The 23,582-nt window shown below is 38.4% G+C and overlaps 5 protein-coding genes across 6 annotated transcripts; 3 read left to right on the top strand and 2 right to left on the bottom strand.

Moving 5' to 3' along the window:
- Positions 1–6,957: 6,957 nt before the first annotated feature.
- LOC135679200 (S-adenosylmethionine decarboxylase proenzyme-like) lies at positions 6,958–9,211 on the bottom strand. 2 transcript variants are annotated; one of them, XM_065192693.1, is made up of 3 exons: positions 9,029–9,211; positions 8,617–8,770; positions 6,958–8,527 (listed from the first exon to the last, which is right to left on the bottom strand). In XM_065192693.1, exon 3 carries the CDS (start codon positions 8,325–8,327, stop codon positions 7,164–7,166), a length of 1,164 nt encoding a protein of 387 aa, XP_065048765.1. In that variant the 5' UTR covers positions 8,328–8,527; positions 8,617–8,770; positions 9,029–9,211; the 3' UTR covers positions 6,958–7,163. The 2 variants fall into 2 exon arrangements, with proteins under 2 accessions (XP_065048765.1, XP_065048766.1); XM_065192694.1 differs by having other exon boundaries at positions 9,032–9,209.
- Positions 9,212–11,623: 2,412 nt separating this feature from the next.
- LOC135679201 (tetraspanin-15-like) lies at positions 11,624–12,753 on the bottom strand. Its single transcript, XM_065192695.1, has 2 exons — positions 12,148–12,753; positions 11,624–12,060 (listed from the first exon to the last, which is right to left on the bottom strand). Exons 1-2 carry the CDS (start codon positions 12,712–12,714, stop codon positions 11,734–11,736), a joined length of 894 nt encoding a protein of 297 aa, XP_065048767.1. The 5' UTR covers positions 12,715–12,753; the 3' UTR covers positions 11,624–11,733.
- A 1,098-nt stretch (positions 12,754–13,851) lies between these two features.
- On the top strand, positions 13,852–15,957 carry LOC103992287 (tetraspanin-8-like). Its single transcript, XM_009411924.3, has 2 exons — positions 13,852–14,476; positions 15,490–15,957. The coding sequence occupies exons 1-2, from the start codon at positions 13,973–13,975 to the stop codon at positions 15,796–15,798; spliced, it is 813 nt and encodes a 270-aa protein (XP_009410199.2). The 5' UTR covers positions 13,852–13,972; the 3' UTR covers positions 15,799–15,957.
- A 2,244-nt stretch (positions 15,958–18,201) lies between these two features.
- Positions 18,202–20,626, top strand: LOC103992288 (RING-H2 finger protein ATL13-like). The gene has a single exon (XM_009411925.3). The coding sequence runs from the start codon at positions 18,923–18,925 to the stop codon at positions 20,324–20,326; it is 1,404 nt and encodes a 467-aa protein (XP_009410200.2). The 5' UTR covers positions 18,202–18,922; the 3' UTR covers positions 20,327–20,626.
- A 1,750-nt stretch (positions 20,627–22,376) lies between these two features.
- Positions 22,377–23,330, top strand: LOC135679734 (uncharacterized). The gene has a single exon (XM_065193718.1). The coding sequence runs from the start codon at positions 22,377–22,379 to the stop codon at positions 23,328–23,330; it is 954 nt and encodes a 317-aa protein (XP_065049790.1).
- Positions 23,331–23,582: the final 252 nt, after the last annotated feature.

Consider the following 23,582-nt stretch of genomic DNA (forward strand, 5'->3'; position numbering starts at 1 on the left):
GAGTAAGAGCATTCAACCCCATTCGATCAATTGCCTGCTTGCACATACAGCACAGGGCCATTCTGTGAAGAGCAGCACAAGTGCTCCAAGCACAGTAGATCAAAGTGTTGACTCTCCATTTATGGATCATTGCATTAACATCAAGCAGTCATGGTTTGAAGTGGTGACTACTGTTGATGAAAACTGTCTAATGGAGAGAATCCTGAACTTGATTTCACCATGTTAATGAAAATAGCTGTTTCTGATATGAACAGAGAAGAGAATACTGCAAGCATAGAAAAAGTTGCTTTGCCAAAGTTTATATTGTGTTCAAGCAAAATTTCTACCTTTAATGGTTAACCAACAGATGAAGAGCTTCACTCAACTTAGGACTCTGACCAGAACAAAAAGTTATCAGCAATCTTTCCTTAATCATTGAACAAAAGTAAGCTATATGAAACTGAATCTAACAACAATGTGGAACTCATTGTTGGCCTATGTTATGAGTTGTTCATGCTGGTCCACTTGACAATTACAGATTCTGACTTCCATGGAAAAATCTACCCTACTTTAGATGCATTCAACTGCTTGAGAATTTGATGGCACAGATACACAACAGCATTAGAAATGGATGCAGAACCGAAACTTCACCTCACTCGGATGCCACATTAATTGCAAGAACTGAGCTTTTAGCAGCTGGCCTGACTCTGGCTTCCCTGGGGATATAAAATGATACTGTTGTTGAGAATTTGGTCATGCATGATAAGGATGTTTCTCCTTTTTCTTTTTCATGTTTGATGTTCTCTACTGTTTCTGAAGGTACAAATGTGTCGATGTTGTCCCCATCATCATCAACTTTCTCCCATTTCTGTTTGATGTTCCTATACTTTAGCTAATGGAGGCATGTCGATGGACTACCAACTCATCAATAAAAGGAATTTTGGATGTGTCTCACCATTCGATTATCTTTGTTAACTTGTTGAGTCTAAATCACTATATGATTTGATATGATATTAAATTAAAATATTATAATTTTAGCTACTTAAGACTTCGCATCCTCACCGAGGTTCAATATGATTTAGAATTAAACTCCAGTAGTTCTATGATATATCTTTTAGTCTTGTTTATGGATGATTCATCGTATATCAAATAGTAGTTCGACTTTAATACCATTTATCACAATCTAGTCGAATATGATAATTGAATCATTAGCTTATTGAACATAAATTATTGATAAAAAAAATATTTGATAATCAACTTTTCTCTTACTTCCCATATAAAATGAAAATATTACTTACAAGGGAAGAGACAAACAGTTAATGATTTTTTTAAGGTTTTGGATTCATTGATTCAATAGCATATGATGCAAAAGAAAATAAAAAGATTGATGAGCATTAGATGATTTTGTTTCTCTATTGTGTTCTTCATACAGTTTTTCCATTTGTATTTATGTTATTACTATAAAAGGGATGGCAATAAAATAAATTTATAATTGCTATTGAGATTGAATAGCAAGAAAGGCCATTTAGTGAAAGTTAAATCATTTTATTCAAAACATGCAAAGACTATGGATGAAAAGTAAAAGTGTGATAAATAAATTTAAAAGTATATTTTTTAATATTTCATACAGAGGAGGAATTGAATAATATCAAAATCATGCATTCCATCCTTTCCTATAGTATCAAATTATTCATCTGATTTGCTAATTTTCTAATCAAAATAAATGAATGCTTGAGATAATAAGAAAGAATTGAATTAACTATGTATTAACTTTCATATTGAAGATACAAGCACCAAAAATAAACTCATCCAGCTACGCTGCTCTGTGCTGGAAATACATGCACAATAATGTGAAGCATATCTTAGTATTAATGACAATATTTTTGTTTTTTTACCAGAAACATAATTTGATATGCACTATTATACTATGAGAAAGATCGATGAACATTACTTAGCCTATAAAAAGTAATAATCAAGTCGTAAGAATAATCAAGTCTGAGGCTCAGGGTCTGATCCCAAAAACATTGCTTTTGATTACAAAATGAGAGGTAAGTTTATCATATTTGAAAATATTATCAAATTTCACATTATTTCTTCTTAAGAATTATCTTATTGAATTGTCTATTATTCTCCATGCAACACTTAGATATTATGAACTAATTTTCATTTCTTTTCTCTGGCATCTATATCTTTGTCTTCAACAATCCAAAATGTTACTGTTGTGCCATCTATAACTTTCAACAATCCAACAATCCAATTTACACATTAGTGCATAATAGTGTTGTTCTCTATCTATAGAAAATTTCTTATTTATTTTGACTTGGTGTTAGGAAATAAGACTTACATCTGATCAAGAAGGAGAGCTTTATGGTGATAAAGCCTGATGGGGTTAAATGATTCCAGCATTAACTCCTGATCAAGGGTTCTTAGATTTCATCTAGCAAGTCTTTGAACTTGAATATCATTTTATGATCTACAGTAATCAAAGCAAGAAATCAAGAATCATGATGAGTGCTCAAAGGAAGAGATCACTTTAGTCATATCTCAAGACAATTCAATTGGACAAATTTTGTTTTAGAGAGAAGCTGAAATCAAATGCCAAGGCAACTAATTGTACTAAATTTTTCTTTTTTTTCCTATAAAAATCTTGTATGATTCATTTGAAATGTGTATGAATATCTTTTATTTATATTCTTCAGTGCAAAATTAAAGTGTGAATTAGATTTAAAACCTCAAACATATTATAGTCAACTATTTACCAATCTTTAAAAATCTTTTATTTAGAACCTAATTTATCTAGAAGACTCTGTGGTTATAAAAATAATAGTGAGCAATTCCAAAATCATCCATTTTATCCTTTCCTATTTTCTCAATCATTCATATGATTTAATTGAAAATAAATTATCATAAAATTTTAATCGAAATAGATGGATCTTGAGATGATATAAGGGGTTAGATGAATTATATTGATAGAACCTTATAACTTTTTTCTTAAAAAAAGGATAAATGGTGAATATAATATTATTAGGAGTCATGACTCTTATCAATTATACTAGCTAATATCTTCAAAATTTATTAGATGATTTTTTGAACCCTCAACGTTTGATAAATGGATTTGGAATACCCATTTTGGAGTTAATAATTTATTGAATAAATTAAACCTTCAAACCTTGAGTGGATCTAATATATTATCATGAGACTAATAATTAAGGTATAAAAATTTATTAGATAAGATTTTGAATTTTCTAACTTGGTTAATGGATTTGGTATATCATCAGCAAATCAATATTTTAGATTTATTTTTTCTGTACTTTATATATATTTATATTTATATTTATATTATTTATATTTATATTTTTGCTCAAATTTCATCAAGTCTATATCATAGTTTCTCCTCCAAATGACTTACAATAAATCTTATAGCATGTTGGGTTCGGGCACCTTATGTAGCATGTTTTATGTTTTAGATACACTACTTTATGTTGGAAATGTATTAACAATATTATGAATTATATCCTATTATTAATAACAATACCATATACATAATTTGGATATGCATGATGATGAGGTGTGGTATTAGATGCCATGAAAGATAAATGACATTTACTTTAAGGAATAGCAAAACAATGTCTGTCCAAAGAGTGAACTACATTTCCAAAATCCCCCTTGCCTAGTATTGTCATTATTTTGCTACCTTTACATTTGCTAGTAAAACAATAACTTGGATGGTTTCCGCTATAGAGAACTTTGCAATGGTATTTGATAACCACATTCTTCCTCTTCCGTTTTATGTCTTATTGTGTTCATTAAGTTGTCTAATAGATTCTTCTCTTAGATGTACTGTATCTAAGACATGAATTCACACTCGTGTTGGACATGAATTCACACTTGGATGATATCATGTGATGCAAATTATTACTTGGATGTTAATATCTTCAAATTTTATTGGATGAATATGTTACAAAATCATGCATTCCATCCTTTCCTATAATATCAAAAATTTTATTTGATTCGATAATTTTCTAATCAAATAAATAATACCATATGGATAATTTTGAATATGCACAGTGATGTCGAGGAAGATAAATGAGCTAATAATAGTGTGTGGGAAAGCAACATCATTTACTTTATAAAAAAAAATTTATTATAAACATGCAAACTCTATAGATGAAAAGTAAAAGCCAGACAAATAAATTTAAAAGGATGTGTATTAATATTTATGCAAAGGAATGCACATAATACTGTGTAGGGTACCCTATAAAAGAAAGTTAGATTGGATAATTTCAAAATCATGTATTCCATCATTTCCTATAATATCAAATTATTCATCTGATTTGATAGTATTTTAACCAAAATAAACATGATTGAGATTATACAAAGTATTTGTGCTAGAAATACATGCATAATAATGTGAAGCATATCTTAGTATTAATGACAAACCAATTTGTTTATGTACAAGAAAGGCTATTTGGATATGCAGTGTTATATGATGAGAAAGATACAGAAACCATTCTATATATATATATATAAAAGCAATGAAATAAAAATAATATATAAAATTATAATCAATTTCTATTTTTAATCAATTTTTTTTAAAATATATAAAAACAATATTTTATTCATTAATTTTTATCATTATTATTTTTATTATTTTATCATTAATTAATTTTTTTATTATTGATAATAAATCTGGTGGGTTGATTGACTTATCAAGTTGGTTTGACCTAAATCATTAATTAAAATACTTAGACTAAAATTATAATCAAATTCTTATAAGTCAATATTAATATTATTCAAACTAATCACGGTGTAACATCTATAACTTTTGAATCTGCATCAAAATTCTCTCTATTAAAAACAAACTACTATCTAATCTTAGATTCCATAAATTAGCATCAATTACCCAAAAGAAAAAGAAAAAACAATTAATATGATCTTTCTTGCATAACATTTGTAGTTGTAGTCTGAACATGAAGGCTAAATTACTAGTCCTAGTGGCAAATGGTCACCAAACAAGTCCAATGGACCTATTAAAGTGAACTATGTGGTCATTAGAAACTGTGTACAAATCAATTATATTAGATGGAGAAGGTGTGTTTAACAAATTTTTTATCTATTTATATAAGAAAATTTACTTATTTATTTATTTTGACTTGGTGTCAGAGACTTGCAAAGTTCTATCAAGAAGTAGAGTTCTAAGGTAATAAAGCTAGATGGGGTCAAATGACCCAAGCATTAATACTTGATCAAGAGTTCTAAGATAACAAATTTTTGAATTTGAATCTCATCGTGTGATCTACAACAATCAAAGCAAGAAACCAAGAGATTTCACTGAGGATTATCGACTGTCTTAATCGACAATAATCAAATCAAGAAATTATGATAAGTTTTGAAGGAAGATATGTCTTACATCAGATATCAAAACAACTAATTGTGCTATATCATTTTCATAGTATCTCAAAAATTTCTCTTCTTTTCATGTAAAAGTTACCTATGATTAATTTGAAATGCTAATATTTCTCTTTTTTTAATGCATGCATATCTTTTAATTTTATTTTTCACTATGGATCACAAAACAAAAGTTTGAATTATATTTAAAATTATAAAAATATTGTGGTTAACTAGTTACCAATCTTATGAAATGTTTTCCTGTCTATAACCTAATTTCTCTAGGAGATTTTATGTTTGTAAAAACAAGATTGTGAATTGTAAGTAACCCATCCAAAGAAACCTATCAATAATTGGACCAACATGGCCCAAAATGGGAATGATTAGACAAGAGGGTTGAGGAGATTAATTAGGTTTAGCTTATCTTTGTAGGATCCGATACATACAAACTAATTAATCAAAGAGTCTACTAAGTGAAGGCTACTATCTAATCTTAGATGTCATGACCTAGCATTAACTCCCCCCCCTCCCCCCAGAGGTTTATGTGATCTTAATTTCTTGAATTATTTCCTCTTCCTTTCTCATGAGGACATGCATAACATCTCCAACTATTTGCTTCTAACTTGTCGAATTGTATGGATCTATTTCTCAGTCTTCAACAATTTAAAATAATATAGTTGTTTCTTTTCAAGTGTAACAGGTAGAGCTTCTGTAGTCTTTCTTGAAATGTCCTCTCTCATGTCATCTTTTATGTAATCGGACTATTTGCACAAGATTGTTGTATTAGATGGAGAAGGTGTGCTTAATAATTTTGTTATCTATTTATATATATTCTTTCTTTTTTACTTGGTGTTAGAAAATAAAGCTTCCGATGGCCAATAAAGAAGGAGAGCTCTATGGTGATAAAGCTGGATCGGGGCATATGATTCAGACATAACTCTTGATAATGGGTTCTAAGATTTCATCAGTTAAAGTCTTTGAATAGATGATATGTTGTTAGAAGACACGGTTGAATTTGAAGACATTCTAGACAACTAATTTCACCAAAGAGATAAGAATTGACTGACAAGCAAAACAAATGATCACCGTAGTTTTGGAAAGGAGATGTTATTGAAATCAGACATATTTCAGCTTATTTACTTTAGTTTCAATGTAACAGTCATATGGAAATCAACAAAAGTACATTTATATGTTGTGTGTGTGTATATAAATATATATATATAATAGAATTAAGTGTTGCATCATTCTTGAACAAGTTACCACAGCAAATGATGATCCACTCGAAGCATCAATTTTTCTGAATAGGCACCCTTGGATTCGAAAAACCATACTACAGATCTCAGATGATTTTTGTTCTGGCAATAGTGCTACCATTTCTTAAAGAGGGTCCTCCTGATGGCACAGTCTTAAACAGTACCTGCAGATGGTGCTTTCATCCATTAGAAGTACTTGAATGAATTGAATATAAACATTGCAATGCAAGTAGGATCCAACACAGGAGCATAAAGCTGAAAAGATCAACTTGATCACACATTCCATAATCATATTTCAACCACAGTAACAGGTGACAAAGAGATGACACATTCCAGATAACAGAAAAAAAGGATCACAAGGATTTATTTGATAATAGCACTTTGACAAAGGTTTTGGATTCAAACAAGCACTGCTCATCATGGCAGACACAGCAAGCCACCTAGAGCATTGATGCTGACTCTCACATAAGACATTAACACTAGTAACCTTGGCTAGCTGCTTGACAAAACAAACCAAACTCGAACACACTACCAACCTTACTTTCATGATCCTATCTTAGGTTCCTCTCCCTCTGTTTCTTCATTTTCCCAGTGGATTCCTCTATTGTCATACTTGAGGTCTCTGTCACAGGAATGCAGGATGGATCTAGGGGAGACGACAGTCACAGCAGAGACCGCAAAAGCCTGATAAATCAACAGCCCACCTCCCGGCAGCTCCTGTTCCACAAGATCAGTACAGGCATAGCCATCGAGATCAAGCTTCCTTCCCCATGTGCCAGACAACCCATGTCTGCCAAAGATAGTAACTGCAGTGGAGAACTCTGATGGACCAAAGCACTTAAGGACCCTCTCGATCAACCCTGAATACACCAGGGATGATGGGTTGAACCCCATTGCTTCGTAACTAGCATAGCTGAAACCTTCCTCAGGGGTCACATGGATCGTAGATAGAGCTGGGCCATGAATCCCATTCATCGAATATCCACATGGTTCGAAGGCAAAGTCGCATACATCCATCTCAGATATAATATCAGAAATGCCAGAGAATTTCGTCATCTCTTTAGCAGAAGAATAGCCATCCACTGAATTGTTGAAGAAGATTGATGTCCTCTCAGTATTCAGCCCAGTCATGCACATCTCTAAAGTAACCATTGGCAGTTCAGCTTTCTGTGTTGCATAATATATGTGCCACTTGCGATTCGGCTTTGTTGGATCACCCATCACGTAGGCATTGCCACCCGAGTTAAGGCTGCCAAAGAACTGATTGAGGACAGCAACTTCTTCTGCGAAGCTACGATGTGGAGATGGTTGTGCACCTGGAAAATTGAAGGTTCCACGGGAATACTTTGCAGATAACACAGCGAGCGAGAGCTCCATAGCAAGCTCAAGAATTCTGGGGATGGACAGCAGCAGTTTTGTAGTCCCACATGTCTTGAGAATTATCTTATATGGGTAAACAAAAAGACTCGACTCCGAGAGGACATATGAATCGAATTCACTGTTTGAGAGCTGCGATACGACTGTGCACCGTGCCAAATCAAGAATAGAGTCGATCTGCTCCCGTGAAAGGGAGCGCAATCCCCTACCACGGGGGTCCACAAAAGTAGGTGCCTCTGAGAATGTAATCTCAAGACGCTTCTCGTATCCCTCAAATCCAATCGGTGACACTGAGGGAGGACTTGGAGAACCATTCATTATGACTGCCATCGAATCGAATACAGGAAATGGGACAGGGGGAAAGGAGAGGGAGTTTTGGTGACAAGAAAAAAGCTTGGTAGGAGAGTATGGTTATCGGAAAGCAGCTAGCCAAAAGGATTTCTCAAAACAGAAGTCGTCAAATTATTTATACCCTTGCTCTACTGAAGAGGGAAAAATCTGAAAGGCTATCAGGATGGCTTCTTCACGCACTGTAGACAATGAAATCAAAACAACAAATTAGGAATCAATAAACAAATTGGAAAATTGTACTTTTTTTCTTTCTCATTGTGATTCTTACGTTGTAGTAAGCAGCAGACTGGAACTTCTTGATTCCCCCGTGCGGTCGAATGTCTTCAATGCTGTAGCCAAGTGGAACTTCGTAGTCTAATGAATTACTACTGCTAGACTTCTTCTTCTTCCCACCTTTAGACTCCATTAAACATTCACACCTCCTGTAAAAACAAAATCCTTAGTATATACTGATGAAAAGCGTCTGCTTGGTAGAAGTCGTAATAAACATAAATCTATATAACAAAAAAAGATTTTCAATTGAGAAAAACATGAAAACAGGAAGCATCAAATTCTGGAAATTTTTTTACGAAAACATCGCATCAATTAAACAACACCATGCACAGATTAAGTAGATCAAAGATTAAGACATAAATCGTAAGTAGAAAAGGAACACGAAACAAAGGATGGTCAAAACTCACGACCCAAGGAGCAAAACGAGACTGCTTCTATGGCGAAACGCTGCGACCCAAGGAAATTTTGCGGCGAGATCTCGAAAGCCTAGCAACCAAATCAGCAGCAGAGAAAAGCTTGGGGCGGATCGCCGAAACCCTAGCGACCAATCCGAAGACAAAGGAAGAGGGATGAGAGCGGTGAGCGAGTCGCCCATGTCGCATTTATAGGGCGGCAAAGGCAATCCACCGCCTCAAATTATTACGCGTTCGGGGCTCCCAAGGGGATACGGCCCAAGCGGCCGTGGGAATCGGGTTTCACATCGATTGCTCATTAATTAATGTTTTAATTAGTCTTAATTATTGACTAATAAGACATAAAATTTTAATCAAAACATTTATTATACTTAAATTTCAAACTAGTACTGAAATTTACTCTTATTTTAAACGAGATTATTTTTCTCTTTGGGTTTTGGTATAGCAAAAAAAATGACATTTATGTATTGTTGCATATTATATATACCTTTCACATAAGGCGTGAGTTGATGAGATTCCCATTCTTTGCCTACTCTCCACGCTACGTTGTTTTCTTTCAGACGAGACTGTGTGTTGGGTTAAAATCCAATTTGGTGTAATTTCCCTATAGGATTACTTCATAGAAGTCGAGTGGTCCTCCTCTTCTTCTTCTTCCTCGTTTAATTTAAAGAACAAAAGAAGTGAGGTGGATATCCATCATCCAACCCAACCCAACCTAGAGAAGCATTTTCCTCTCTCTTTCAATTCAACGATGAATTCAATAATGGCCGGCATATGCAGCCTCCTTTGCCTTGCCTTTGCTTTATTCTCATGAATCTTCGTGTTGATATGGATGCTACATACTTTATCGAATGTGTGTGTGACTGGAATATGATGCTCGGAGGCCGTCCTCTTTATTTGTTATTGTTATTTTACAAAGTATATTAAATAACAAATAATTTTTTTAAAAAAAAATTATATAAGATATATTTTTTTTATCATCATCAATGGGAACAATATTTATTCTCTACCTAAGTTGAACACATGATTATCACGATAACAAAACATACAAATATTGATATAACAATTTCAATCGAGATTCAGAGCTTAGTGTCACAAAGTATTTTCAAGTAATTCAGACGAGGACCACCATTTATGCATAAAGTATTTTCAGATCAATTACCTCGATTAGAATCACCAACATTAGATACTAAAGATTATATTTCTAACATATAAATAAAAAAATATATTTTTAGTTATCTAATAAAGTACAATAATTTTTTGATGATCCAACAAACTACAATAATTGAGGATGGAAAGGAGACTTCCTTGGTCTTTTGATGCTTTTAGATTAAGTCTCAAAGCATCCAAAGACCAAAGAAATCTCCTGCTGAGATAATTTTGAATATAAATTCTGTAGACTCCTTTGGAGGGTGTTATAATGCTTCTTAATTTAATTGAAGTTATTCATCTCTCTTGATCAAATCAATTTTTTGATATTTTTATTCAAAATTATCAAATAATTGTGACTAAAAAGAAAAGTAGGATGGATGGTTTTTTTTAAGGAAGCTTAGAGAAGCCTAAGATTGGCTTTAAGAAGGATGGATTATCTTTTTATAATTATTTATCCCATATCATTTCACTCTTATTGTCATTTGTAGTAATTCTATACCTTCTTTTAGTTGGACCACATAGAAAGATGCAATTTGAAAATTAGTGAGAAAAATTCATTTGATATGATACATAAAAAGTACATTCATTTGATATGGACCACATAGATATGTATATATATACTTCCTGTGGTGTTCGACATGCCACAAGTATTAACTTCTTAAATGCTAAGCATTTGTTTTTGTTCCTTTATTTTTTTTTTATTGAATTTAAAGCCGAAGACAAGTACATTTGTGTTTTCTTACAAATCTCATGTGATATCAAAACAAGTGTTTATTATGTGACACCATTAACAAATTAGTCGCTGAATAATTTTTTTTTCTACAAGTCATTTGCCTTTTAGATTGATCCCATTAATTCTTTTAACCTTCTTGCATAGCATTTCATGACTTAATCCACTATGATTCTCTATCAATCAATAATCCGAGACCATAAACTAAATTTGCCATCTTATAATTCTGAAGTCGCATGATTTCTAATGGAGTGAGTATTCTTTTTTCCAGGTTAGGTTTGATCCTTATATTGCTTGTAACTTACAACTTTGTTCCACCATCAGTTGCCGAGCCAAATCCATATGAGTTACTGCTACTTCAGGATCAACAGGCAATTTCAATGACATAATAGATAAATGGCTCCAGAAAAATGTCTCTTCTTTAAGGATTTTGGTTTTATCATTGATTAGGCCCTTAATTTCCCTGGTTGTAATATATAGGTACTACTGAAAATATTGGAATTCGAACTGCAATTATCTTTGAGATCAAAGATCTAGCAAATGTAACTGTTTGATAATAAGATCTATCTTTTCATTCTTTTCTTCATCTCTCTCATTTTCCCTCTCCTTTATCTTTTATATACTCTTCTCTGATATCCTGTTTTTTGCATGAAACTGAGAATGGTTATTGTGAAGGTTCATGCCACTGTTGTTGCATGCAGCGTTAGTTAACAAGCAAATTAAAAGAAATGCTTTCTTCATGATGAACTCGAAGGAAGAAGAACAACTTCAGCTACCCTCCTCGGAAGTCCAAAGCAAATGGAACTGCTGTTAGTCCCTAGTGAGTGCTGTATCTATCTAACATAAGGACGGTGAACCGTACGGTATGGACGATCACAAACAGTATCGACATAACCATAAGGAAAACACCAACTTTCCTCCACCTGTGGGATATGACCCTCACGAAGCCCGACTTGCATGATTCACAATTGTAACAAAGGACCGTAGAATCATTGCTCCAGACATGGCAGTCATCATACGAACCGTAGGGTGTTGGATCTCTAACCGATCTCTTGTCGTTGGCATCCTTCCTCGTCGCAGATGTCCAATATGTAGCGTTCACGTACTCCATTCCGCAGATCTCTGGTGGCTTACAGCATCCGGACTTGTTTTGGGCAGGAAAAAAGGATGATCATTAGTTTCTCTGATAGTTTCGATATTGTTCTTTGATTTGGTAGAGTTCTTCGTTTACCTCTACTGCAGATAGCTTCATCATGGTGAAATCACCAGAGGTGAACTGGGAGGATCGATATTCCATGTCGAAGCATATCCGGTCGTCGTAAAGGCAGTTTTTGATTTCGACCCACGTCCCCACATTCATCACCCGGCTGCGGAGCCACATTGGCGTCCCCGGCAGGCCCCTCGTCTCCATCTTGTACAACCCCACCAAGGACACCCCGGAGCTGAGCATCACAACGAGCACCACAGAGAGGATCACGTGGCACGGCATGAGTAACCGCGGCCCGAAGTACACCACGAAGTTGCTGATGGCGAACACGAGGATCAGGCCGACGCCGATGGTCGTGCGGATCTGTGGCGCTTGCATGAGGTCCTCGCAGTTGTAATCGCGGGTGGCGAGGAGCCACACGGCGAGCCCCAGCACCGGGAGCGAGAGGAGGTAGGATAAGACGGCGAGAGGTATGAGAAGCCTCGTCATCCTACCGGAGGAAGACATGGAGAGAGGAGGCGGAGGGAAGGGCGATTTGGGCAGGCATTTTGTGGGTGGAACGAAGACATCGGCAGGTGCCTCTTCGGCCATGCGTGGAAGCTGAGTGCTGTGGCAGACGAGGGACGTGGAATGCTATGGTACAAGTAACAAGGGCGAGGGAGGGAGGAATTAATAGTGTTCTAAAGGAGATGACTACGAATGAGTCAATGATCCAATGCTTTTGTGTGCTGCAAAATAGCGGCCAAGCGAATGCTCAGGCCTCCTATGCTCACGGAGAGGATATAACTTCTGTTGATCCTTCGGTTGGGCTCTTCAGGGGACGTAATCAACCGACAAATAACCCACACAAACATCACATACAAAATGACGGGTGTAATAGTTCGATTTATTATTATTTTTCATAATTTCGTGGCAATCTCACATTTAAATGGATAAAAAGAAACGCGAAATCCCAACGCAACCGCGTCGGTTGTGGATAAACGACGACTGACGTAACGCGGACGGAGTAAGTTCGTTACGTTTCTCCGTTGCTTCCTTACCTTGCTCTTCTCTCGGGACCGCCGGTGCCGATTCCTCCCCACACACGTGTACCAAACACAGGGAACATGTGACCATTAGCTGTTGCGGTTTAGCACGTCTTTAAAGCGCACATGTGACACGTCCTGCGGCGTCCCGCCCGTCGTCAATCATAGCTTCTTATCTCCTCATCCTCATCATCATCATCATCATCATATGATGCGTGATATTATGATCACTAATGTTATTTGTATCAGATATTTGTTTTCTATTGTGCTAAGACGACAGGTTGGGCTTGACTCGTTTACTACAAGCATCATAACTCAAAGCGCAATTAGAATCATGTTAAGTGTAATCTCTCTTTAATATACGATCGATCCATCATTAAAAATAAATAACCAATATTACTGCTAAATTAGCTAATATATTAATTATAACAAATTAGGCAGTATAGTAATTTTGAAGGACTGTAACTGCCCATGTGCTGCACACGTCGGATTAAGAAAAGACGACGTCGTGTAGTGATGTCAACTGTTGACGGTAACTTCACCTGCCCTTCGTAGAACACGGTGAGGCACGCCCTCTGGGGCCCAAAGCTGCAGGAAATTACCACGAGGGTAGTTCGTGAGGGTATGTTGAAAGGTTGACGCGTGCAATGAGTAACTGAGAACTTTCCTGCCTCTCGACCAATATATATGTATATATATTCGCACACACCCTTTCGTCTGCCCAGCACACTATACAACTCAAACCTCTTCTCCCTTACTTTATTACCGTCGGCTGGCCTCTGTGGTGTCTCTGCTCGGAGAAGAGAAGAGAAGGGGAAGAGAGGATGTTTCGGCTTAGCAACAACCTCATCGGGGTGCTCAACTTCATCACCTTTCTACTCTCGGTGCCCATCCTGGGCGGCGGGATATGGCTGGCCACCCGCGGCGGCGGAACTGACTGCGAGAAGTTCCTGCAGACACCCATGATCGTGCTGGGTGCCTTCCTGATGGCGGTCTCCCTCGCCGGTCTCGTCGGCGCCTGCTGCCGCAACTCCCTCCTCCTCTGGATCTACCTCTTCGTCATGTTTATCCTCATCCTCCTCCTCTTCTTCTTCACCGTCTTCGCCTTCGTCGTCACCAATAAGGGCGCCGGCCAGGTCGTGTCCGGCCGCGGCTACAAGGAGTACCGCCTCGGCGATTACTCCCACTGGCTTCAGAAGCGGGTGGAGAAAACCAAGAACTGGGCCAAGATCCGCACCTGCCTCTCCGACGCCAAGGTCTGCCGGAGCCTGCAGGAGGCCAGCCTGTCCTTCGATCAGTTCATCAAGGACAACCTCTCGCCCATCCAGGTGCCCTCAAAATCTCATCTTTTTGCGATCTGAGGCGTAAAGATCGAATCTTGAGTCACAGATTTCGGTTACCTTTTTTGTTCGACTCGTGGAAACACGGTTTTATTCTCTGTGTTTTCATAAGGAAAACTTTTACTCCATTCACCTTAAAGTAAAATTATTTCATAAGGGAATAATTCGTAGTCTTCCAACAAATTGATGTCCTCCTAAATCTTCAAGTAATTTCACTTTCTTTGAGTTTTTTACTCGGATTCTTGTTAGTTTACTTACTATCTTTTTTAGGGAGGAACTCCCCTCACTTTGTGAACTTGCTTCTTTGTTATTTTCCGAAATTTCTTGTTTCTTCGGCATAAATTTCAATGGTTTTCAATCTTGATATTTTCTTGGATATGTTGGTCTGTTGTTGCAGGATTTCACTGTCATTTGCATTACAAATCTGAATGTGATGTTTCTTGACAATTCACTCCCTTGCGTGGGCCTCGTTTGTAAGAATGAAAAGGAATCATTATGGATTTCGCTATCCGGTTGTCATAATTAATAGGTCTCTATCGATGGCAATGGCTTCACACCACCTCATATAATTGACATTTTTTTTCCTGGTTCTTGATTTTTCTTCATCTCCCGTTTTCTTTATGGTCGAAGTTTTCTATCCAAGAGATCCGATTACTTGTAGATGAACAGTTTCCTGTGTTTGTTGTCAACTTGGTATGTGGATCGAGGGTTCTCTTGAAGTTCTTGTCACTGTTCATCTTAGTTCTAGTGCTGATTCATTGTGCAGTCAATTCCCATTTTCTCACACCCATTTAATCGAGTGGAAGGCATGTCAGTTCTCCTAAATCGTTCGAGGCATCCAACACCGTGTGAAGTCAATACTTACATATCCTTCAATGATGCTTTAAACAGTTCTTATAGAATGATATCACACAACGTGCATCCCCAATAATGTTGTGTGCCAATTGTTGTCTGCTATAATTGCAATTATTTGGCTGGTAATCTTCGTCCTTTCCGTGTAGTCTGGATGCTGCAAGCCTCCCTCAGAATGCCGCTTCGACTACGAGAACGCAACCGTGTGGAATAAGCCGGCCGCCGGCTTCGCCTCAAACAACACCGACTGCGAGACGTGGAACAACGATCAGTCGACCCTCTGCTACGACTGCAGCTCCTGCAAGGCCGGCGTCATTGCCAACATCAAGGACAAGTGGAAGAAGATCGCCATCCTCAACATCATCTTCCTCGTCTTCCTCGTCATCGTCTACTCCATCGGCTGCTGCGCCTTCAGGAACAACAGGCGGGACAACGCATGGAAAGGAGGATACCCTTAGAAGATGATCCTCGGATTCCCCAGCTTTACTAGTCTTCCCCCTTATGCTTGCTTTGTACATCCCGGTGCTGACTGCTACTTTCCATTTAGACTATGCTTCGTTGTTGGTGTACGTTGGAGACCTCATGTTCACTGTTATAAAAATATCTAGCTTCGAGTATGATGGAAGGGAAAGACACTTTGGTGGTTCAAGTTTGATCGAGACATCGAGGTTTATGAGGACATCAAATGCTTGAAGGCCAGAGACGAAGAAATGGAGCGGATACAGGTGGATTCCCCATCTTCTTCGCTTGTAGTTGGGTCTTGTCGCTTAGCACAAGAAAAATTCCATCTTAGATTCGTGGTGCGTATTAGGCCCCACCTCGATTTGATGGCATCACGATAAGTTCAACGACTCTTTTAGGCCACTTTAATTTTGGACCTTGTTTTAGTGTCCGAAGCCCAACCTCTGGCCATAAAAGGCCCACGAGTTTCAAAATTGAGCTAATTCATTCAATTATTCGACATATTTACATTATTAAAGTTCATTGGTCTATCTTAACAATTGCTAGAAACGTTTAGACAGCAATATACACAAGTGGCAGCGGAAAGAAAAGGAAGAGCAGTTGTAGAGACCATAATGTGAAGATCATAAAGGCACCAATAAGAGGTAAATTAATGCTTTCTAAATAAAGTATTGATTTAAAAATTTTGATCGATGAAACTAGTATTGAAAATATGTTTAATTTATAATATGAGTAAAAATAATGAGCAACTAAATCAGTTAGTAATAGGAATAAAAAATATAAAGAAAAATATAAACTAGATTTATAGCGGTTCAATCGTCACTCATAATTTCTCTTTCCTCGAGGTCATTGGTTTTCACTACCGATCTTGTTATCAACGGACGAAGATCAACTATCTTTGTTTCAATCCTTTCTCCTTTTCACAGACTCAAGAGAAAATCTCCATGCCTCTATTTTACAATAAGACCTCGTACCTTTCTTAGAAAGACTTCTAAACTCAACGAAGAAGAGACTCAACACTTTAAAGAGTTTACATACTTAATATCATAATCTTTTCATTTATCTACCAAGCAAGCATGAGTGAGATATTTATAGATTCTAAATGACTTAAAAAATGAAGTCAAAAATTTAAATCCTTGGGTTTTTGGGTACTGATGGTACTATCGCATGCACTATGCGGTACCATCGCCTTTCTTGATGGTATCACTGTTTGACATAGTCTATGAGACTATATTCTGATGGTACCACCACTGACCTTGGTGGTATCTCAATTAGGTTTTTTGAAAAAGTATAATTCGTACTTTCCAGCTCACAAGAGATGCCACTGTTTGGCCCAGGTCACTAAATTGACCTTCCAATAAACTTAATTCAATCTTGATGCAACCCAATGAGCTCCTAATCAAGTTGACATGATTACATCCAAAACTAATTCAATTAGACACTTAAACTATTTTAATCAAGACACAACGATTATAATAAAAAAGCTTACGTTGTTCGGCATGTCATTAGTTCATCCGACACTTCGTTTGAATTTTTAATGTGTCGTCCTTTCTTTTGACGTATTACTTGATCCATCGACATGTTGACCTCTTGTAAGATTCGAATTTCTTGACGTAATGTCGGATCCTTCTGGTCCCCGATCTCTGACACGATGAACTCCAACCCAATGTCTAATTCTTCCGTTTCAATTGATATATCTTTCTATGATTAAAATTTATGCTACGTTATTCTTCTCAAACGGTCATTAATTTGTAACCTCATTCATTAATTTATCATTAAAATTCGGTATTCAAGCATATAATAAAGCTTCATTCAGCCATATCACTTGCAGCAGGAAATGTAGAAGCACTAGGCGTCTGCCGCTGCCTTAATTGCAGCTCTTCAACATCTCTACTCTAAAAGCTACTGCAGCGACTTGTATCTCTGCTCTACATAGCAACCAAGTGCTTCTGCACTACGCAAAAATGTCGTCCAAGACAAAATATTTCGATGAGTTTGACTATTGTCTTTGGGTGGAGCAGAGCACAGATTGGAGAGGAACATTAGCAGCCACTTGTTCTCGTGCATGATCTCAAGTGATGTGACTTCATACTCCAGTAGTGAAGATAAGTGCAGCAACGGAGCCACTGCATCCATTTGTTCCTCATGCATGCAAAGATTTCAAGTGATGTCAGGCCTTTTCTGACACCTAATTTACACTCCTGTAGTGTGGATAGTGCAGATTAGGAACCATCAAATCATGAATTATTGGCTTGGAAAGATCAATGTTTCGCACCGGCAAATTAATCTGTCTCTCCAGGCTCGTGGCAGCCAAGTCAAACCCCATCATCTCCTACCCCAAACCTCCAAAGCCCCATAAAACACAAGGTCTAGGAAACGTAGCTCTTCTGGTTTTGTCCATGACTTCCCCTTTTTGCCGGCACAAATTGTTGAGATCCCTCCGCCGTGAAACCTGCGCCTTTGCATTGTCAACCCCACCGCAATCCATGCATCTCTCTCTCTCTCTCTCTCTCCCCTATTTCTTATGTGAATAGGCATTGAAGAGCCACACGCAGCAATCCCAATACCAGAGAGAAACTGAGAATTCTGGAGTCGAACAGAACCATTCTGTCTCAGTTGCATGGAAGAGAAGGTTAATGGGGAGCATTGGGACCGGTGCAGAGAAGCTCTGTGGGAAGTCAAATGGAAGGAGGAGGTGAAAGCCTTAGATTTGAAGAGAGCGGCATCTCCCAAAAGATTCACATCCGCCATTAACCTAATAAGGCTGCTGTACGTTAGCAATTACCATGTTCACGTCTCACGTTGCCATTAAAAAAGAGACCCTTTCTAGCATAAGCCCCATTGCTCTTCACTTCTCTCACCGCCCATTCGCAATAAATGTATTTATGGCCGACCCCATCAGCTGACACCCCATTAATCTCTCCACCCATTTAGTACTCCCCTTCTGCCAAACTGCCTCAGATTCACCTGCAACAGTTGTTCTTCCTTCCTCTTCTTCTTCCTCTTGCAGTACAGAACACAGAGATCTGTCTACGGTTTTGCTCAGTCCTTCATACTAAGGGCGTTTCTCTTCTTTCTTGTGGTCTCTCTTTATGCGGTTGCTTGGACGGAGATCAAAACATGGACTTGGTCTTGTATGAAAGTATCAAAGGACGGAGCATTCTGTCTCCAGTTCCCCTTCAATTAGCTTTCCTACCACCACCGCCACCTCCTCCTATTGTTAACTTCGAGAACAAGATTACTCCTAGTATCCTTCTCATAATTGTCATTTTAGCAGTCATCTTCTTCGTATCTGGTCTTCTCCACCTGCTCGTGAGATACCTCCTCAAGCCTAACGACAGGGAACCGGATGCTATAAGCAATGTCACAGTCTTCCAAGGCCAACTCCAGCAGCTCTTCCATCTCCACGACGCAGGGGTGGATCAGTCCTTCATAGACTCTCTTCCTGTCTTCAACTACAAATCCATTATAGGCCTCAAAGATCCCTTCGATTGCGCCGTGTGCCTCTGCGAATTCGAGGCTGATGACAAGCTCAGGCTACTCCCCAAGTGCAGCCATGCTTTCCACTTGGAATGCATCGATACTTGGCTGCTGTCCCACTCCACTTGTCCTCTTTGTCGAAGGTGCCTCCTCCTTGACTTCTCCCCTAACGACAGTCGCCGTCCTGTAGTCCTCGTTCTCGAGTCTAGCAGTGAGAGTTCCAGAGAGATTGCATCTGATAGGGGAGACCATGGGCCAAGTCCTAACATTGGTCTCCCTGGAGATGATGATGGCTTACGGTCTTTGATCAACGATACATCACAGAAGCCGGAGGAAATCGCAGCAGAGGAGGAGGTCGGGTTGGGGATCTCAGTTGCAGAGGTTGCAGAAGCAAAAGTAGTGCCTGTCAAGCTCGGAAAATTCAGGAGGTTGGATATCGGCGGAGGTCAATGTCAAGGCACTACCAGCGGCAATAGTGGTTTGGATCAAAGGAGGTGTTTCTCCATGGGTTCCCACGAGTATGTGATGGATGACAGATCTTTGCTTCGAGTTGCTATAAGGCCAACCAAGAAGAAGCCAGCTCTCAAGAAGTCCATCCACCGGGTTGCGATGTCAGAATGCGATTGCCACTCGAAAAGAGATGGATTCAGCGGGTTTGATGCATCAAGAAGAATGGAGCTCGGAGGTGATGATGGTAATGCAAGCATGAGTGCCAATCTCCACAAGAAGGAAAGTTTCTCGGTCTCAAAGATCTGGCTACGATCAAGAACGGACGAGCCGATTGCTGAGGACGCATCAAGGCGGGCTTTCTCTTTCCGGTCGCCACTTGGCATGGCAGACAGAGATGAACGGAAACTGAAGAAGAGTGTCAGCACAGTCACAGCACCATCGGAGTTCCAAAGCCGGAGTGAGCTGGATCTGGAGATGGATGCTGGGAGCTGCAACAACAGTGTAATATCAAGGGCGGATGAAACACCTTCATTCGCAAGAAGAACTTTGCTCTGGATCGTAGGGAGACAGAACAGGATAGGAGACCATCTCTGATGTCCATCTTTAGCCAATTGCTTGTTCCTCGGGTTGCTACAATTTCTCAAGTGATCAAAGAAGAAGAAGAAGAAGCTAAAGATAGACCATTTCTATATGGTTTTTGTGATTATTCCTGTTGGAATTTATTTAGAGATTCATCAATGTTCTTTCATGTAGTTATAGTATCACGAGTGTCTTCTATTTCCCTCCCCTTTCAAGTGTTTGAGAGAAGTTGAGAAGAGAAGGAAACTTCATGTCCATGCTCACATGTCATTGTATTTCCAGGAAGAATAATGTACTGCCTCGTGAAAGATTTCACTCCTACTGTGCTATAAAATTCAACTTCTCCATCAATGTACCTCTGACTTCTACTTTCTTCTTCCTATCACCGTAAGTCAAAGTTACACTGGACGCAGAGGCAATAATCCACATCTGCTTAGCTGTGGAGTCATGCATTCACCAGCATGCATCTGCTGCTGGGGTTTGCCAAGCTAAAGAGGCCAGGTTACAGGCTGTGGATTTAGCGCTACTTGGCACAGAAAGCTTAGATTCTTCAACGAGAACAGCTTGGAAATTTATACCTGGCATTGGTGAGGGTCACAGGAGCAGTTGAACTATGGCGGTGGGGTGGGTGCAGGGTCACACTTGAATACCTTAGACCCACCTTCTTCCCCAGCTCATGGTGTGTCTTCTTCCTGCTGCTTTCTTCCTTAACTTTGGACCATCCTAAGGCGGTGCCAAGGATTCTCATTGATTCTAAAGCAGAGAACCATGCATTGGGTACCAAACGCAACAAAGAGCCTAAGCATTCATTTATGCTGGCAAAGCTCAAAGAACATCAAAGAGAAACTTCTATGAAACTCTGGTGCTTAAAGATTTGGCTCATTGCCTCATAAAGATCAGCCCCCTGTTTCTGAAGCAAGTAGGATGTCCTGCAATTAGGGTTCATCACACCCTGGGGTGGGTTAAGGAAACAAATGCTACCCATATGAGGAGATATCCCAATGACCAGCATAAATTATAATATCATAACAAATGTACTATGATTAGCTTCAGTTTGATCATTTACTTGACAAGTTATTGAGTTAGTCATAATAGATTATGACAATTAATGTCTAATAAATTCTAAGTAAAAAAAAGATTATTCATACATGCATTTCGAATGATTTTAGGATAAGTTTGACGAAAATATTAAGACTAAATTTATTAAAAATAAATAAAGATTTAGATTAACTCATGAGAGTTTGATCAATCTATTAATAATAATATGGAATTAAATATTTTAAAAAAATAATCGAGAGTCAAAAGTTAATGAATTAGTTATCGTATGAGACGGGGAATAGAGGATAAATAATCAAAGATTTGAATCTTATTATAAGTGTCTTACATAATATTTTATATGCGAAAGAAACACTTCAGTTTGTCTTTTCCAACATGAGATCCACTCAAAGATATACATTGCAAGATCTAAAGATTATAAATATGTTAGATTAATTATTATTATCTCATATAATTAATTATTTTTAACAGTCAAGATTAAATTCTTATCTTTATGAAAGTAAATTATTTAATTTCGTTATCTTAATATTTTTTTATTTTTTATCTTATAAAATTATCTTTTTAATTTTATATAAGCATATTTCATTTTCATAAGTATAAATATTTTAATATAATTTTTAAAAATATAAAAATAAAAATATTAAAGATTAGTAATATATAAATATAATTTTTAATCATAGATTTCTCTATAGGATAAGACAAATGATGAAATACATATTTTGTTCTTAAAAATCTAATTATAACTTTCTTAATCATGTTTTAAATTGTCTCAGTTTCTCAGATTAATACATCAAATTATTATTTTTCCTCTCATTCCAATTCCAATAATGCTTATTCTTGTCCTGTTCACCCCAGGCCAAACCAGCTCAATAATTCGAGCTCATCTTTCCCACACAGCCTCCCTCTTCTCACTGCACGAAACCAAAGAATCCATAGCCACATCCAACCCTGTGTTTATCTGCAACTTCACAGCTCCCCAAGAATACCAGATCTCCCACTGCTCACCACCATGGGCTTCAGCTCCAAGGCCATGGCAGTCTCCTCCGCCCCCCTTAGCGTCTCCCGAATCCTCTGGGAGTCCCTCCACCTCCCCATCAAGTCTGGTCAACTCCTCTTTCCCCTCATCCTCTTCTCCCTCCTCTCCTCTTCCCTCTTCTTTTACTGCTTCTACTCCATCGCCCCAATCCCCCTCGATTTAGTCTCCAAGATCTCAATCCTCATCAAGGAAACAAAGCACCGCCCTCCCAACCTCCTCCTTGACATTGAGAGGGACCTCAAAGACTTCGCTGGCCTGGCATCTGTGATCACTCTCTTCTTCTTCTTCTGCTACTTGTTCCTTGCGCTGGCCACCCTGTACACCTTTGCCATGGCTCACATCGACATTGACTTGACGCCTAATGACCTCCTCCTCCGGATCTCTCGCCGCTGGTACCAAACTATGATCACAAGGTTCTATATAGTCCTCCTCACCATCGGCATCGGGATCCTGTCTTCGCTCGGTGTTGCCACCGTCTTGTTGGAGGCCGATGTCTCAAGACCTGTCTTCAGATTTGGCGTGAGCTTGGCGATCCTCTCATTTATTCTGTATCTTTATCTGTCGACCCGATGGTCGATGAGTCTGGCGATCACCGCCGTGGAGGAGACGTGGGGGATCGGCGCGCTGTCCTGGTCCGTGGAGCTCTACATAGGCAACAAGAAGCGAGGGATGGTTCTCACCCTCATGCTGTTGGTCGTCAAGGTGGCGATCTACGGCGCATTTGCTGCGGTCATCATGGCTTCATGGCCGCCTCGGTCGAAGGAGACGCCAATGGGGATCGGATGCATCATCGCGGCCGTGAACGGGCTGTGGGACCTGTACTCCATGGCCGTGTACACCGTGTTCTACTACGAGTGCAGGAAGAGCCATGGATTGGACTGCGCTGGCTTCTCTGTTGCTCCTGTGAGAGTCAACGCACTGCAATGAGATCCGAGCTACTACAAGACGCTTATCGTGTGTGTTCATTGTGCCTTGATCTTGATGTTATAGTGTCATATTACAATCTAATTGTGTCAAATAAGTAAATGGACATGCACCAGTTTTGGAGTATGAAGTGTTCATACATCAATGAAATGAGATCTACTGCTGGATTTGGATTGTTGCTGCACTTTTGCTGTTCTATATCATCAACTGACCAACTATTGAGGCTTAATATTTTTTATTATGATGGTTGGTCCT

Source organism: Musa acuminata, chromosome BXJ1-7 (assembly GCF_036884655.1).
Source record: "Musa acuminata AAA Group cultivar baxijiao chromosome BXJ1-7, Cavendish_Baxijiao_AAA, whole genome shotgun sequence".
Taxonomy (NCBI): domain Eukaryota; kingdom Viridiplantae; phylum Streptophyta; class Magnoliopsida; order Zingiberales; family Musaceae; genus Musa; species Musa acuminata.